This window comes from Capronia epimyces (genome assembly GCF_000585565.1).
Source record: "Capronia epimyces CBS 606.96 chromosome Unknown aczIQ-supercont1.1, whole genome shotgun sequence".
In the NCBI taxonomy this organism is placed as follows: domain Eukaryota; kingdom Fungi; phylum Ascomycota; class Eurotiomycetes; order Chaetothyriales; family Herpotrichiellaceae; genus Capronia; species Capronia epimyces.
The window spans coordinates 900,545-917,621 of record NW_006912904.1 but is presented as its reverse complement, the minus strand read 5'-3'; the positions used below and the strand labels follow the sequence as shown (position 1 = coordinate 917,621).

The 17,077-nt window shown below is 53.4% G+C and overlaps 8 protein-coding genes across 8 annotated transcripts; 5 read left to right on the top strand and 3 right to left on the bottom strand.

Moving 5' to 3' along the window:
• Positions 1 to 466: 466 nt before the first annotated feature.
• Positions 467 to 1,204, top strand: A1O3_00349 (uncharacterized protein; the record flags this gene model as incomplete). Its single annotated transcript, XM_007730499.1, has 1 exon — positions 467 to 1,204. One exon carries the CDS (start codon positions 467 to 469, stop codon positions 1,202 to 1,204), a length of 738 nt encoding a protein of 245 aa, XP_007728689.1.
• Positions 1,205 to 2,900: 1,696 nt separating this feature from the next.
• On the bottom strand, positions 2,901 to 4,028 carry A1O3_00348 (uncharacterized protein; the record flags this gene model as incomplete). Its single annotated transcript, XM_007730498.1, has 1 exon — positions 2,901 to 4,028. The coding sequence occupies one exon, from the start codon at positions 4,026 to 4,028 to the stop codon at positions 2,901 to 2,903; it is 1,128 nt and encodes a 375-aa protein (XP_007728688.1).
• Positions 4,029 to 4,375: 347 nt separating this feature from the next.
• On the top strand, positions 4,376 to 5,273 carry A1O3_00347 (uncharacterized protein; the record flags this gene model as incomplete). Its single annotated transcript, XM_007730497.1, has 3 exons — positions 4,376 to 4,469; positions 4,598 to 4,686; positions 4,761 to 5,273. 3 exons carry the CDS (start codon positions 4,376 to 4,378, stop codon positions 5,271 to 5,273), a joined length of 696 nt encoding a protein of 231 aa, XP_007728687.1.
• Positions 5,274 to 5,334: 61 nt separating this feature from the next.
• On the top strand, positions 5,335 to 6,507 carry A1O3_00346 (uncharacterized protein; the record flags this gene model as incomplete). Its single annotated transcript, XM_007730496.1, has 1 exon — positions 5,335 to 6,507. One exon carries the CDS (start codon positions 5,335 to 5,337, stop codon positions 6,505 to 6,507), a length of 1,173 nt encoding a protein of 390 aa, XP_007728686.1.
• A 295-nt stretch (positions 6,508 to 6,802) lies between these two features.
• Positions 6,803 to 8,962, bottom strand: A1O3_00345 (uncharacterized protein; the record flags this gene model as incomplete). Its single annotated transcript, XM_007730495.1, has 1 exon — positions 6,803 to 8,962. One exon carries the CDS (start codon positions 8,960 to 8,962, stop codon positions 6,803 to 6,805), a length of 2,160 nt encoding a protein of 719 aa, XP_007728685.1.
• Positions 8,963 to 10,495: 1,533 nt separating this feature from the next.
• A1O3_00344 (uncharacterized protein) lies at positions 10,496 to 13,154 on the bottom strand (the record flags this gene model as incomplete). The annotated part of the gene is made up of 3 exons (XM_007730494.1): positions 10,496 to 11,043; positions 11,102 to 12,877; positions 12,929 to 13,154. The coding sequence occupies 3 exons, from the start codon at positions 13,152 to 13,154 to the stop codon at positions 10,496 to 10,498; spliced, it is 2,550 nt and encodes an 849-aa protein (XP_007728684.1).
• Positions 13,155 to 13,508: 354 nt separating this feature from the next.
• A1O3_00343 (uncharacterized protein) lies at positions 13,509 to 14,198 on the top strand (the record flags this gene model as incomplete). The annotated part of the gene is made up of 1 exon (XM_007730493.1): positions 13,509 to 14,198. One exon carries the CDS (start codon positions 13,509 to 13,511, stop codon positions 14,196 to 14,198), a length of 690 nt encoding a protein of 229 aa, XP_007728683.1.
• Positions 14,199 to 14,397: 199 nt separating this feature from the next.
• Positions 14,398 to 15,324, top strand: A1O3_00342 (uncharacterized protein; the record flags this gene model as incomplete). Its single annotated transcript, XM_007730492.1, has 1 exon — positions 14,398 to 15,324. The coding sequence occupies one exon, from the start codon at positions 14,398 to 14,400 to the stop codon at positions 15,322 to 15,324; it is 927 nt and encodes a 308-aa protein (XP_007728682.1).
• Between the last annotated feature and the right edge of the window lie 1,753 nt (positions 15,325 to 17,077).

Here is a 17,077-nt window from a genome sequence, read left to right as displayed (position 1 = left end):
CTTCACTGCGGCATGAGGTTGGTTACGTCGGCAAAGGGATGGGAGAGAGCACAGAGGGCAGAAACAGAAGAAGAAGAAACCCTCCCATCAGACACTGGGCGACATTGTACCATTATCATTGTATGAACAGGACATTAGCGGTCTACGAGTACGGAGAATATATCTGTCGAGTCGTGTCGAGTCGTACTACGGATGGGCGTCTCAGCACTCAGGGGCAAGGCTGCTTAGTCAGCACACTCTCTTCCGCAAGGCTGCAAGGAAAATGGAATCGGTTGTAATGACATCATCTCGCATACTACCTGCGAATTAATTTCTGGTCAGGAAAAGAAGCGCGAGAAAAATATAATATCCAGTGTGATGAACCCGCGCTTCAGTGTGCCATTGCATGGATTGAACCTTCATTTCTCCTACCGGTATCCGTACAAGGATCTTGATTAATTTATTTTTCCTGCGTCCATTTCCCACCATGTCCTCCTCTGCCGCTCTTCCCACGCCGACGCCGACGCCCGACGAGATCGACGACCTGATCTACTTCTCGCGCACCGGCGATCTCGAAGGCCTCCAAGAACTCATCGGCACACTGTGCACCACGCACGCCTGCGCTCCCTCCGTCATCCTCGCCTCGGCATTCGACGTTGACGAAGACGGCCTCGGCTCACAGTCCTCGCTGCTGCATTACCCGGCGGCCAATGGCAACGTCGAGATTGTCAATTACTTGATTTCGCTGCTCAGGCCGGCTTCTGAGTCGGTGGGAGGGGGAGACGGTGCTTCAGTCACGGTGGGAGGAAATAATGCCAATTCATCCCGACAACTGGTCAATCATAAAAACGTCAACGGCAACACACCACTACACTGGGCAGGCATGAACGGCCATCTGGACGTGGTCAAGGCTTTGGTCCATGCCGGTGCAGACCCCAGCATTGTCAATGCCGCCGGCCGGGACGCCGTGGTCGAGAGCGAGTGCAGTGCCAAAGAAGGCGCCGAGGCTTGTGCCGAGTGGATGTTGAAGAATTGTGACGGGCTGGAGAAGGCGTTTGGTGGTGGAAGTGAGAACGACGGCGAAGAAGGCGGAGTGGGAGTCGCTGCTATGGATGACATGGTGGTTGACGGGGAGGGGGGTTCTGTTGGTTCTGATGCTGGTGAAGGTGGAAGTGGAAATGGAGCAAGAGATCAGGCACCGTTGAATTCCATACAAGAGACGTGAGTGATATCGGGGACAAGTGATCTCCATACAAGAGACGTGATATGGGGAGAATTGATCTCAGCACCCCTGGGGTCGCGGTGCCAGATCACTCCGTCTACGTCTACGACAGGGCCATGATGGAACAGGATGTCAAATCAGTCCGTATACGACAGTGCATGATGGAACAGGGTGCCAAATCAGTCCGTATACGACAGTGCCATGATGGAAAAATCAACAATCAACCCCGACACGTCTTTGCCGGTTCGACATCTGTCGAATCCTCACCCAACCATCACCATTGCTATGGGTGTGGACGGGCTTGATCATGCATATCCAACGTACCTCGAGCCACGCCTTTTGGCCGCAGAGCTCGAAACGACTCAAACCGAAACGAATCAAACACAGCTACGAGAATAGGCCTCGAATGTTTCGGCGTCAAAGCCATATCGCGCCTTATCCGGCACGAGTCTGCAGTATCACCTCAACCGTCAGAAATTAGAAAGGGTCATTCAGCTCAACCACCAGAAATCAGAAAGGGTCATTCAGCATTCCCCACCTTTCGTCACGGATGACACGGGTACGCTGTGTACGCACGCACGCAATAACGATCCGACCGAGGCAGAGTCTGTGGAAGAAAGTCGAGGATATGAGAATATGGCATTGCATTTGATCCATCGAGGTCAGGTGCCCAACATGGTATATGGTGCATGGTGCCGCTCCAGTCTCCACTCCTTTCCAGGAGATCATGCATCGCACCAGGCACACACTCGTCAGCATCACACCTCAAAGACGGCAAGACGTGCAGACGGCAAGACAGTGTGCCCTACCTACCTACCTACCTACCTACCTAGTTGAAATGCAGCCAGCACAGATGCAATACAGATAGATAGATAGATAGACGGTTGGGAAATGGTCGTTTTGCAAGCTCTTTGCCTCATCCTCCACGAGAGCTGTCTGTGTGGACGGTTGGATGGGTGGCTGGCTAGGCTAGCTGAAGCGCCGATCTGATTCTGAACGTATGAGACACGCAGTGAACATTGAACATCGCGACAAGTACGGAGTACTGCACGCCCGTCTCATCTTATAGCTTGAGAAGCTACCTGCTGCTGCTGCTGCTGCTCGTACTACTCCGGGGCTGGTCATGCGAACGGCCGCTGAGGAGCATATTGAAGAGTTACGCTGATTGCATTCTAGAGGTCCTTTTTCCTGTGGCTGTGGTGGTGGTAGTCTCCAAGAGTCAATCATCTATCGACCTACTTGGAAGTGAATGGGACACCTACAGAGAAGAGGAATCTCTCGTGGTCATGGATGGCATAATTCTCGTAAAGGCCAACGATGATTTTAGTATTAATATTGATATCCTGCTTGTCTGGTCCCAACCGAGAAACTACATTGCTCCAGTAAGGGGTAGGTAGGTACTAGCTAGGAGATGAATATCTAGCCCATCTCATGTTCTCGTAGTGTCCAATTCATACCCGTCCGTCTCTTCTAAAAGAAAAAAAAAAGGAGACTGGAGATCAAATGTCGACATGGTTCCTTGCTCACCTACCACGTTGCATCTTAGAGTGGTTTTCGAACCTGCCCTCCCCATCCTGAGCAACAGATATCTAATATCCCAACTATTTCTCGTTCCCCAGGGTGTTGTCTTGCAACAAAGATCTGTCAAGCTCGAGATAGCGAAATCACATTCGGAGCCGTGATCGGAAATAGCCTTTCTCTACCTTCCCCACGTGATGGTGCCAGAATTATAAACATTCTGAAGACCCGAATTATTGTTCCCCGAAAAGACCACACCTGAGTGACGATCGGGCTGCTCAGCAATGCGTAATGGTTCGGTGATAGAGCCTCTGCCGAGGTCTTTACCGATATCGACAGAACGTTGGAGCCCTTGCACCACTCTCTCGGCCATGGTTAGAAGTAGCTGCCGCGCGTACGCCGCCGCGGTGGCCGCCGCATATCCTTGCCAACCTTTGTTCTTGTGCGAATCCGAATAGTCGCAGATACCCCAAATGACCAGGCATGGGAAGATATCCATCAGTCCGGCCGCTTCCATGTCGAAGCAGAGAGCATCATGAAATTGGGCGCTGATCTTGTCTCTCGTCACTTCAGACTTCATCACCCGATCCCCCGAGAGGATGGTGCTAGAGTGTATTTTGATTTCATCCGGAGGGTCGCGTTCCGGACGTCGGATCTCGAATTGCTCATCGTGCTTGCTACAGTCCGAACCAGTCTCATGGCGATGATCTAACGAAAAAAGACGATCTCTGGTTGATGGACGCTGATATCGCTCTCGCAAACGAGGAAACCGATTGAATCGATCGAGGTGGGTTGCAAAAAAGCTTTCCTCGCCTTGTTCTTGCCTTAAATACTGATTTTCCACGATATTGACAACCTTGAGCAATAAAGCAGGTGGTTTATTCAAGGTCCTGGTCACCTCAAACCCCATCGTCGTTTCCTTGCCCAGGTCATACTGGACCACCGCAGGACCGACTTCCGGGGCTCCAATGACGACGTCTCCCAGTCGTACGTCGTGCAGAGGAAAATGAGGCACGCCTCCGCCGATTCCCACCAGCAAACCAAGTATCATGTTTCTGAATGTCCAGTGGATGCTCCCCACCACGTCAGCCATGGCAACTTTTCCGTGGGCGCCTCGGGCCGGTCCCACGACGGCGACATTGTGCTTCCCGATGCGGCCCAGGGTGTATTCATTTTTATCTTCCAAAGCCAGAGGGACGGACTCGTGCTGTTCATCCAACATCACGGTGATGGCATGCATCTCGAGAGGCTTGACGTAGATGAGCGCGACCGTGTAGGCGTCGGAGGAGAGAAGCTTGTTAGGGCCCATGCTGCGTGCGAACAGCTATCTGCCGCCACAACTCAAGGGCTGAGCGGCTTCGTATAATCTGAGAGCATGGAATCAAATCGAAGGGAAGGAGAGTGTATCGATTCAAATGATTCGAACGCGGGTGGAAATAGACCATCACGTGTAGTTGGTGCTGCCTGCCTAGTAATAGCCTGTCTAATACCTGGTCTCGTCTGTTGGGCAGCCGCACCTAGTTTTCAGCCTCATGGCGTCAAGCCGAAATCTGAGCCGATGGTCACTACTACAATGGCGACCATGTCTTGACGACGACCCTTTTTTGCTATATCTAATGCTCCTCGGCATCGATCGATGAAGGAATCCTACCAGCAATGGCCCATATACCGGTGCAGTTTTCGGGTGACAACAATCGTGGTCTTCAAGTGGGCTCTAATCTGGGGATGATCAACTACTACTCTCAAAATGGTGTGTTGAATTGTGTCTGCGTCGAGTGGATTCATCGTCCGCACAGCTTTGGCGCTTTCTTATCAGCAAATACTGATGCTAGTGGTGCTGACTAGGATCACTTTCCCAACCTCCTCCTTCTCCGTCAGCTATCATTCCCTTCCGCCGCGATCGTGAGTTTGTCGAGCGCGAGGTCCTCAGTGAACTATGGCAACGAGCCTCCACACCGGCTGCCCGAGTAGGTCTCGTAGGACTTGGAGGAGTCGGGTAGGAGATGGGCAGACACCTATCCAAGTCGCTAGCTGATTTCAGGCCAGGAAGACGCAGATCGCAATCGAGTATGCGTACCGCGTCCGAGACCAACACCCCGACACCTGGGTGTTCTGGGTGCACGGGAGTACTGTGGCCCGCTTTGAAGAGAGTTTCAAGATGATCGCCGAGCGACTGCAGCTTGCGGGATGGGGCGAGCCGAAAGCCGACATTCTCGGCATGGTCTACCGATGGCTCTCAGACGAAAGTAACGGCCGGTGGACCATGGTGGTTGACAACGCAGACAGTACCGACGTGATGTTCATGCCGTGGAATGGCGCGGCCGCCACGCAGCCAATAACCTCGACATCTCCAGCTCCCTCAGCACCTGTATCGTCTACGGACCGCTCATTGTCGGACTATCTTCCATCATCGCCCCATGGATCGATCATCATTACATCTCGTTTTCAGGATGTCGCGGAGGGACTTATTGAGTGCCGAAGATATCCTCAAGGTGAGACCGATGGACGAAGACTCAGCTGTAACGCTGCTCCGGAACAAGCTTGCGAAGTCTGAGAGATATAACATATCCATAACTCAGGATGACTCAGTACATCTAGTTCGAGAACTAGATTACATGCCACTCGCTATTACGCAGGCGGCGGCATACATCAATCAACGAACACCACGCGTCACCATATCAACGTACCTCGAGGCCTTAAAGAAGAGTGACGATGAGCGAGGCAAACTCCTCCAGAAGGATATTCGCGATCCAAGACGAGATGGAAAGGCCTCGAACTCGATCATGGCTACCTGGTATATTTCGTTTGAGCACATCCGACGGGATCGGGATTCAGCGGCACGACTCTTAGCGCTGATGAGCCTCTTTGATCGCGAAGGGATCCCGGATTACCTTCTCCATGACAATTATCGTGAGGATGGGGAGAGACTGGATGACTTTGAAGAAGATATTGCCATGTTACGAAAGTTTCACCTCGTTGATATCGGGAGGGACAATATCGGGAGGGACAATAGATTGTTCGACATGCACCGCCTTGTTCAGTTCTCGACAAAGAAATGGCTTGAGCAGCACCACGAGCTGGAAAGGTGGCAGTGTCGGTATATTGAAGTCTTGAGTGAGGCGTTTCCGACAGGGAAATACGGGAGTTGGCAAACATGTCAGGCTTTATTCCCGCATGTGGAAATAATGGCAGGATATCAAGTCGAAGATGAGAAGTCGCGTCAACACTTCGCGTCTGTCCTAGATCGAGGAGTGTGGTACGGCTCTGAGACTGGACGGTATGGGGTGGCGGAGAAGATGGCACGGATGAGTCTACAAGTTCGAGAGGAAGGGCTCGGCCGCGACCACATCAGAAGTCTGAATAGTGTGGGCAATCTCGCAAGAGTGCTACAGGAACAAGGGAGGTACGATGAGGCGGAGGAGTTGAACCGACGGGCACTAGCTGGCTGCGAGAAGACATTAGCAATGGATCATCCCAACACGTTGATGAGTATGGAAAATCTCGCAGTAGTGCTACAGAGGCAAGGGAAGTTCGATCAGGCGGAGGAGTTGAACCGACGAGCACTGGCCGAGATGGAGAAGGTGTTGGGAATGGATCATCCCAACACGTTGAACAGTGTCTCTAATCTCGCATACATACTCGACCTCAGGCAAGAGCGAGACAAGGCCCTGGAACTATATGGCCGTGCTGTCAACGGTTTTATGAAGGTCCTCGGTCCAGCACATCCCAAAACCCTTGATTGTCAGAGAAACCGGAGCTCGTTGATATCAAGGATGAGCACATCCTAATCGGAGTCGGACGTCTTTCCCCCGGATGTCGACTGGACGGGCTTGGTGGTAGAGAGGACGCTAGGAAGTCACAGTGTGCGTTGCATGGGAGAGGAGAGAAGGGGAGGCGAGGGAAGGGCAAGTTCAGATTCGGGAAGGGATGGGCTGTATGACCAACTCCTATCCTACCAGTATCCTACCAGTATCATATATACCAGTATCATATATACCAGTATCATATATACCAGTATCATATATACCAGTATCATATATCGTATCTCGATAACCCCTGAGCCATTCCATCCCGTCCCGTTCTTCACCATCCCTCTCTCCTCGTAAGCCTGACTCGAACATCATGTTTCGGACTCAGCGTCCCCGTCCCGGCGTTCCTGCCCGGGTGAAGCCACTGACTCAAGCCACCAGGCCCGACGGGCACCATGTCCCACTGCATCAGGATGGCGGCGGCAAACAAGACGACTTCTCGCTCGGCGAAGGTCTTGCCCTTGCACATGTGCTTGCCTCCGCCCCAGACTCTCATGCCGCCGTAGTCGACTCGAACATTGGAGATGTGGACACGCATGTCAAGTGGGTCATGGTCGACTGGGACCCCGGTTTTCTCGTTCTTGGTCTTGCTCTCACTCTCGCTCTCTCTCTCGCTCCTTCTCTCGCTCCCTCTCCCGCTCTCGCCCTCTCTCTCGCCCTTGACCCAAAACCGCCGTGGGTCAAACCGGTCCGGACAAGGAAAGTACTTCTCGTCGTTTTGATGTACGCCGTGCGGAATACAGATTAACTCGCCCTTGCGCAAGAGGTAGGCATGCGGAGATTGTCTGCCGAGCAGGCGGGCGTCGTGGTCGGATTCGGTGACGACGAAATCCCGCCTCACTTCCTTGTAGGTCAGACTGCGCGACTCCAGCCGCATGGTCTCGAAAAAGGCCCCCTTGAGAAGCGGACACTTGGTCCACAGGCCGTCGACGTCGATGGCGAGCCGGGGCGCCTCGTTGACCGACAGGCCGGAGGGAGGCGGACGGCGGAGCTGGACATAGGGACGGATTTCGGCGCGGATCTCGGTCAGCAGACCTGGCGTCGAGTAGACGTACCACAGAAGCCAGAAGACGAGAGCGTTCGCGTTCACATTAATGGCCCACAAGACGGCCGCGTCGGCCGTGGCGGCGGCACGCGGCTGAGCACCACTCTTGCGGAACGCCTGGGCCCGGTCGACAATGACCGACGACACGTCCGACATGTCGCTCCATCGGTAGCCCGGGTCCTGGCCGTCGAGGTGACGGTACAGCGCGGCGTGGTGTTCTTGCACCGCGGCAATCACGCGCGCCCGCGCCGCCGCCGGTCCGCGCATGCCCATGCCTGGCAGCCACGTCGGCACGCCCGCCATGAATAGCGTCATGCGCGAATCCATCTCCCATAGATCCGCCATGATGTTCGGGTTGTTCTCCATGAAGTTGCGTCCGTAGAGCACCGTGCTGGCAATCTCGCCTACAAAGTATCTAATTAGTGGATGGAGACTGGCTTCGACGATGGTGGGTGTTTGAGGGTGTGACTGCGGTTGGGATTGAGGTTGCAACTGAGACTGCAGCTGCGGTTGGGATTTAAGGTGGGATTGAGGATGTGACTGCGGTTGGGGGTGGGATTGAAGCTGGGATTGAAGCTGGGATTGAAGCTGGGATTGCTGGTGGGATTGCTGTTGTGATTTTGTTTGCGACTGCGGCGAAACCAACACCTCGACTCGAGCCTCCCGTTCCCAAATACTTTGGTCGACACGGCTCGCCGCGCCCGACACCAAGTTCCACGTATCTCGTTCGACGGTCTCGACGGTACGCTTGATGGCCGAGGCGACGAAACTCTCACGCAGCATGCCTGCCAGCACGGCGTGGATGTCCCCCCACAGCGCGGCCGGGTCGATGGCCTCGAACGAGCCGCGCGCGTCCCACACGTATTCCATGGCGCGGAAGATGAAGGCTTCTCCGCCGACGGGGGCGTGCCGGTCGTCCATGATCTGCTGTGCCAGGCTGGGCACCGTCACGATGTTGTGGCGAGAGTTGCCCATCATCAGCGCGTACATGGACATGGACATGGATGTGGACGAGTCGCCTCGTAGTTGTCGTGTCGTTCGGGCCAGGAGTTCTGTGCCCCCGATGGCGAAGGATAGGCCGTGGCCCAGCCATGGGATCCAGTATGGTAGAGTTGCGGCAGGTTGGGGTGGGTGGATGGATGTGGGTGTGGGTGTGGGTGTTGGGCTTGTCGAGCTTCCCTCGTTCCTGAAGACTGCTGTTGCTGTTCGATACTGTATCGAGGTGACGATGCGAGTGGCGATGCAGACGAGGCTGAAGATGACGATGAGGGCTGCGATGGGGTGCTGGATTCCGATCGTAATCGTCTTCGTAATTGTCTGATTCAGGATGGACGTGGGCATGGACGTGGACGTTGACATGGACGTGGATAGTTGAGCTTGAGACTCCATCATGGATAGTGGATGACTGGTTGAAGTGGTTGAAGTGGTTGAAGTGGTCGATGTATCAACCACCGCAGACTCTGGCTTTTTTATCCTTATCCCTATCCCTATCCCTCTATTTCTCTGCCCTGACCCTGACCCTGACACAGACACAGGCTGACACAGACGCAGAGCAGCCTTCTGCCCTGAATATCAATATATCTGACTCCTTTCCTCGATAGCAATAGCACGTTGTCCCCAACAGCAACACGTTGTCTCTGTCTCTTCGCTTGCTTCTGCTCTGCTCTGCTCCGACCGAACTGGACTGAATCAGACCGAACCAAACAAGACAACAAAAAACACAGGCGTGCAGTGCAGAGAGAGGGCGAACCCACATAAACCAGCAGATTTCAAGAATATATTTTACTGTATGCTCGTATGATGGGGCCCCCACACTCACTCACACCCACAGATGTAGGATGTAGGTGTAGAAGTAGGAGTAGGAGTAGGAGTAGAAGTAAGAGTAAGGGTAGAACTAAGAGTAGGAGTAGGTAGGAGTAAGAACATAGACAAATTTGACTGTCAAGTCGTTGTTCGTTGGTCGTCGGTCGTCGTTCGACGTTCGTTGTTCGTCGTCTCAACTGCATATGTAAGCCCCCCACTCCCCCTCTTACACTAATGGATAAGCGATTCTTAGGCCTTACCTCCGCCTCCGCCTCCTAATAGGAGTCCGTAGCCAGGCCTAAGGCCAGACTCACTCGACAGACTCGCTGAACAGACACAGACTGGGGCATGGGCAGGAGCTCTTAGGCCCTTAAGCCCGCGAGAGGGGTTAAGGCGGTGTGACGGTGATAGGAATGTGCATGTGCATGTGCATTTTCTGGACTCTGTGCCAGGTCTAGTTGGAGTCTGGTCTGGCGGTGCGGGATACCGATATCCGTCCTCGTACGAGTACTGCCTTGGAGTTTCCAACTGGACTGGATTGTGATTGTGATTGTGACTGTTGGGAGTGACTGTTGGGAATCAAGACTGATGGATTGACCTGACCACCCTGGCTGTCAACTCTCTACCGTCAACTCGACCCTCGACTCTCAACCCTCGACGTTAGATACTACCTACCAGCACAGGTACAGAGTGCGGAGTGCCGAGTACTGACAAGAGAGTCGTGCGTCTGGTCCAGTCCCGTCTGATTCAGTGGTTAGGGTTAGGGTTAGGGTTAGGGTTAGGTCGAATTCGAAACAAAGTCAGGTACAGGTTTGTACAAGCATAGACAGGTACAGACAGACATGTACAGACAGTACGGAGCCGAGTACATTGATGGCGAGCCGAGTAGGTTCCCGAGTCCGAGTGAGCAGAAACAACACAACACCCTCGCGTCAGCTCATTGGTACTGTAGCACGTGTGACACACACCTATTGACAGCAAACAAGACACTGGCAGTATTCCATCTCCTTGACAAGATTGGCTTCCCAGGTTTCCACCTCTCTTTTCTCACCACTGTCACCGACCTCTCCGTCTCTCCGCCTCTCTATCTGGTCGTAAAAGCTATGCCCCTTGGTGCCCCTAAAATTGGTCCATAAGAACCTTCTTCAACACACCGCTCTGTGCCTCATACTTCTCAATCTTCGCATGGCTGGCCATCGCCTTGTCCAAACACCATTTGATTCGTGGCTTCAATTCACTCGGTGTGCCTGGCAACTCCGCCAGCGTCCTCAGCTCCGTCTCATACTTCTCCACGTTCTTGTTCTCCAGCCCGATCAACTGTGCCAGGATAGCCATGTCGAGTCTCGCCTTCAGCACCTCGTCGTCGGTCAGATATTCAAACGCGGCCTGGTACACCGGTCGCCCCGGCTTAATGCTGTACGGCCGGCCATTATTTGACGTGATTGCTATCAGTTCGGCCTGCTCCAAGGCTTGGAGAACAGCTTCGCCATCCTTGAACAAGTCATTGAGCAGAAGCTCATTATACCGCAGTGTCTCGTTGGCCGCCAGCTGTTTGATCAGCAGCCACGCTTGTTGAGGGGTCCATTTCCGACTCGACACGTCGACATCAAGAAGATACATCTTCAAGATCTCGGATGCCGATTGTTCAATGATCTGCCGAACGGCTTCTGTGGGAATGGGTTAGCATGGGCCACATCAATCAGAGTCAAAACTAAGGTCACATACTGCCCGGTGATTCGCCTGTCTTGATCCGGCGCGCGAGGAATTCCAGGTCGGTCAGTCGCCCACCCAGCACTTGGATCACGCTGTCGAGCTCGTCCAAGTCACTTCTCCGCTGTGCAGCCGTCACTTTCTCGTCCCCGGCGGCGGCGGCCTCTTCGTCGCTTTCCGCGTTGAGATGCTGGATGACCAGCCGCTTGGCCACTTCCGGCGTACAGTCGCTCAACGTGATCTGTCGGAAGACTCGGTCTGGCAAAGCCTTGCTGAGCGACTTGGAAAACGACACGTCTGTGGTCAGGAAAATGACATGGGCAATATTCTGCGTCGTCAAGGCAGCAGCCCACTCTCCCAGTTTGTCGTAGACCATCCCCGCGGCCCCTTCGTTGTTCTTGTGCAGAAAGTTGTCAATCACAACGACCGGTCGATATTCCGGATGAGCTTCGAGCCATTCGTCGTCGGACATTTGACCGTCCTTCTCGTCCTTCCGATGGGACAAGGCAATTTGCTTCAGAGCAGTAGTGGTGTTGCCCCAGATCTTGCTCAGTTGAGTCTCGAGCGTCTCCGAAAACCCCGTCTTGGTTCCAATAGTACCCATGGCGGCCAGATCGATCATGCTGCTGATGCTGTTCATCCACGAAAACACAGGTCTGTACCCTACTTCGGCGGCCGCGGCGGCAATTGTGGCGCTATCCCCCCGAGCATCCTGGATCTTTTTACAGTCAATCACCAACTTGTTCGGACGCCCTTTCAGAGCCTGGTCCATCACCAGCTCTTTTTTCCCAGCGCCCCGGGGACCCTGCACCACGATGAACGTATCTGCCGTTTCCATCAGCCATGTCTGCAGTTGATTGATCGCCCCCTGACGATCTTCCCAGATAATCTTCAGGTTGTCGTCGACGCCCTTTTGCATGCGGAGCCTGATGATGTCGTATCCACGCGACAGCTGGCTTTTAATCCACCTGTAGACCCGGTAATCCTCCAACTTGAGGCCGTGCGTGATATGCATCTTGATGAAGAAGGTCCGAATGGGATCAAACACTGCCACAGAGACCGCAGTCAACAAGGCCACCACCAAGGGAATGACAATTCGGGGATGGCCTGTGATCCAATCCCGGATCCAGTGTGCCTTCATCTTGGATTCGTAACTCAACTTCAGCAGGGTCCCAGATTTGCCGCCACCCTCCTCTGCGGGCAGGAGATAGCCATGCATGCAATTCTTGGCCACTGTCGCAAATCTCATTCTCGAATAGTCGATGTAGGCGTAGCGCGGCGTGATCTTGGAGTCTGAAGGTTGTTGAGCAATCTCTGCAATTTTGCCATACCGACGGAATAAGGAGTACAGCGTCTCCTGAGTCAATTCGGCCGCAGAAGCTTCGGGGGACGTAGGCAAAAATTCCACCTTCACCCTGGGACTGGGGATACGGTACAAGTCCTCAATCCACGGCTTTCCTCGGACCAGAAAAGCCCTCACCCGCCGAAATGGATTGAACCATGGCTTGATTGGCTTCTCCTCCAGATATGCCTTCAGCGTGCTTTCCAATTCTGTCGTACGTATACCATCCTCATGCGAGAACTTGACAAATGCTCCTCCCTCTCGCAGTCGGGGCAAAACTTGAGTGACTTTGAGCGGCAACGTGTCCGGGAGAGCTCTCTTAATAATGCTGGAGGGATCGGCCAGGGCGAGGTCTGGATGGTTGACCTTGCTCAGCGAGTTGGTGATGGCCCTCTCGGCATTGAAGAGGGGGATACGATTTAGCCATAGGAGTTTAAGAGGGAACACGTCTGGCATGCTATCAGTATGTTATTGAAGCGACCTGAAGCATCAAACCTCACTGTCAAAGAACAATATCCCTTCGTTTTTCTTGGTCTCGATGTGGCCGGTGTCATCGTCGCCAGCTTCGGTCGTGGTCGTGACTGCCCTCCGGCATGTGGACAATATAGGGGTGACAGGGCGTGGGCGCAATCTGTGTGCAGTGTAGAAGCATTGTTTCCTGAACTGCACTGCCAACTGGGGTCGATACCCCCCCAAGGGCCCTCGCGCGCTTTTCAACCAGGTCATGTTGGTACGATCTTGAGCATTGTTGTTGCCTACCGGCCAGGACTAGGAGGTGACAGGCTTCCGCATTATGCCATCACAGTGCACATGCAGACAGCGCGTGGAAGGGGAAGAAGTATATCAACAAGAAAGACTCAGCTTGGTAGAGCTGTTCGGACAGCTTCTTCTGATTGTACGTGGCCTGCGTTGCTGTGTTCTGCGTATGACGTAGATAGAGACTGGTCCTGGCTGGCAGTCGATCTGTGGCTGAGCAATTGTGGCTTGATCTCCGTGTAGGAAGAAATACGGATACTTTCTTACTTTTGCATATTTCGCATCCTGCTTCCATTCCCGTTTATCCAGCTCGCTACACTAATCATGGGCTGGTGGTGGTCCTCCAAACCGGCCTCTCCTGATGGACAGCTTCCGCCTTCCTCTCCCTCAACGGTGCATGATGAGGCGCCTTCACCGCCTACGAATACCCCCCCAATCGCAGACCCTGTCAAGCGTACCCTTTCTCGAGAGGAGCAGAGCAATCAGGAGCTGATCGAGCTCCTGAAAGAGCTTCAAGGTCAGATGGATAGCGAGCAGGTCCAGAAACCCAAGGAAGCAGGAATTTTGGCGCACTCTATCCCTGCTCCTAGCGACATATCTCCTGATTCTTTGTATCCAACCGACATGTCCTGCCGCTCCGCTCTAGATTATGCCATGTTCTGTCAAAGCTTTGGTGGACAATTCGTCAACATATACCGCTATGGTCAATTCAGGTCGTGTTCGAATCATTGGGAAGACTTTTGGCTTTGTATGAGGACGAGAAACTGGGACAAGAAGGATCGGGAACAGGCCGTTCAGGAGCACTATCGGAAGAAGGCTGTAAAATGGAAGACCGGCCCCAGTAGTGAGGACATATGGGAAGTCAGACAAGAGCCGGTGAAAGACGCCTTTCAAGGGAATCTAGAAGAACTCGAGGCGCGAATTGCAGAATGGCAGAAAGCAAATCCAGGCGCACCGGATCCATGGAAGCAAGAAAAGGCGCCAACCTTCAACACAGCCAACGTTGTGCGTTGAAGGGGGAGGGCTTCAAATGATCATTGAATACCCATGTGTTGTGATGCTCGAACGCGGTTCAGTCTACACACGCTCACCTCACGAGTGAGGCAGTTTTCTGTTTTGGCCGTCTAAACCAACACACCGAATTCTTCTCTCATCGGAATCTCTTCATCCTCCATTCAAATGCTCCGCCCTCGGGCATTGGATTTTGGCCATCATGGATTCTACAATGCCCCAATTTCTCATGACTCTGGCTCTGTCTACGACCCCGCAACAGGCTTTTGAGCAGGCCGACGCACTTCTCGTGCAGGCCTCAATGCTCCATTACCAAGCTGCGCAGCTTGAGTCGCAGGTAGATACCATCAACGAACGAGCCGAGATATTGATTACAACCGCCTCCGGCCTTCGAGTTATCGCAGAACAAGACCGTGAGAGCATCCAGTACCTTTTTGACAGCGCCTTGGAAACATACCAGAACGATGTCGCTGCGTACGAAAAGGTTCCTCACCAAGCGGAGCGGCTGCGTTCAGTGAAAGCTCGCGTGGAAGACGGAATGGTTACAATAGAAGAGTTGGAAGCTTTGCTCGAGGATATGGTGACCTTGACCACACCCAAACGGTCTGACAGATCTCTTGCGCCCGAACCTGAGAGCCCGCCAAGTCCATTGACCACCATGCCACTGTTGTTTCCTGCGGGTGTGAAGCGAGGAAGATCTGCCAGTGAGGAGGAAGAACAACAAGCCGGACCGTCTACCAAGAAAGTCAAGAGAGAGATCAAGAGAGAGAGTTCACAGGCGCAGGAGAAACGTTCAATCGCCCAAGATTTCCCCTTACGAGACGAAGACTGTGACAATCTGTCTGACATACCACTCTCGCCGATCATAACCCACAGTAGTCCTTCCAGCGCCGAGTTACTCGAGAATAGCCGAGGCCAAACCACCATGACCAGCAAGACTTCGAGTCTTACCACGATGGATCTACATGCAGCCATGTCTGAGACCATGCAAACCGCAGACTCGGACTCGTCCTACGGCCGCAAGAAGTTCAAGAAAGCCAAGTCTGATAGCACCAAGAATCCTACAAGCACGGCCAAGGGCAAGAGGCACAGAAAGCGCAAGGCCAAGGAACAGAGAAAAGCCAGCTAAGGGCGTGCAGGTTTACTAACGCAGTGTCGTTGGTCTCTTACTGTGATCAGTGTCGTTGGTCTCTTGCTGCAATCCATGTAGGAAGCATGGCTATGTGGCGCCACGGAGCTTCATAGCAGGCTAGAACTTGTTGGAAGTTATCACACTTGAAAAGAAGGGAGAGCCGATATCGTCTCCCATGGCAGGTTGAGAATCGCTGAGAATTGCTTCAGCTGAAATAATGCACATGTCAGAACTCTTGTTTCACTGTCTCGGTTTCGTTACATCGTCAGCCTTCCACCACACAAACTGGGGGCTCAGTTACCTGACTTACCTTGCCTTGCCGCTTCTCATTTCCTCTTCCATTCACTCCTTTTTCTCATTTCTCATCTCTTGCTTTGATCTTGATCTTGATGCGTTTCCGACCTCCGTTCCGTTTCGTTTTCGTTTGTTAAATTTTTTCCTCGACCATGGCTGCTTTGTGTCTGGGCCCGGGCCTGCTCGATCTCAAAGCCGACTTCCTGGAGACCCAGTCTGGGCTTGTGAAAGATCTTGCCATTGACATCCACGAAGCGGCCAGTCTTCTCGGATACAAAGCGTATGATTTTGAAGCCGGAGCATCGTATCTGCGCAAGCAAGCGCGCAAGCAAGCATGGGGCATAAGAGAAAGATCGGTCGAGGCGAGAAAGATGGCAGGTCCAGAGCCAAAATCAGACCCAGACCCAAATCCAGGCCCAGAACAAGAACAAGATGGGGAAAGGACCGATGATGCTGGTGAAAGGATCGATAGTGCTGGAGGAAACACTGATCATGCTGGCGGAAGCGAAACCGATCTTTCAGGTCTGGCCAGCTTAGCAGCCGAGACTATGCAAGTCGCTCAACAGGTCAAGATCGGGTTGCGGACTCTGGTCGAAATCGTCTGCGGACCTGGACCTGGTAACAAAGTTGAGATTGGTGGACATGGCTTGACCGCTCATGGCACCGAGGCCACTGCTCTCGGCACTACGCTGGTGAATGCTGTTCCTGCTTCTGCTACTGCTACTGCTACTGCGCCTGCTGCCAGTAAGGACAAGGAACTCTCGGCAGCCAGTAAGGAAAAGAAACTCTCGGCAGCCAGCAAGGACAAAGAACTCTCGACAGCCACGCCAATTACTAGTAGTACGCCAGCTTCAAGAGTCGCCCAGAGGGGGTTCCCCCGCCACCACTACCACTACCATCGCTACCGCAGCTCCGAGTTGTCGCCAGTGCATCATCGTATTCGGGCCGGTGCCCGTGTCAGCAAATATGCGGTGCAGAAAACACAAAAAGCAAACACTGCGCAGAAAACACAGAAATCAAGGGTCGATGGGACTGCATGGAAAGCACAGAAATCCAGGGCCGATGGTTCCGCTAAGCCACTGTCAGCGGCCGGAGAATGGCATACATCCACGTCTACATCTATGATACCGAGGCTGGGACTGGTCCCCATGGTCGAGGATACAGACGAGCAGGAGCAGTGTCCTCCACCTCCAGAAACGGAGATGTGTCTGGTGCCGAGGAAGTTCATGTCTATGACCAAGGGACAGTGTTTGGCGGCTATCGGCACATGCCAGTGCGGCGAAGGTGAATTTGGCTGTGGATGTGGATCTGCAACTTCATCTCTTCACTGTAACGTTCTCGAATCGCGGGACGAGGGTGGCGACGAAGCCGAAGATGAAGACGAACCTCAAGCCGATGATGAACCTCAACTCGATGATGAACCTCAACTCGATGATGAACCTCAACTCGATGATGA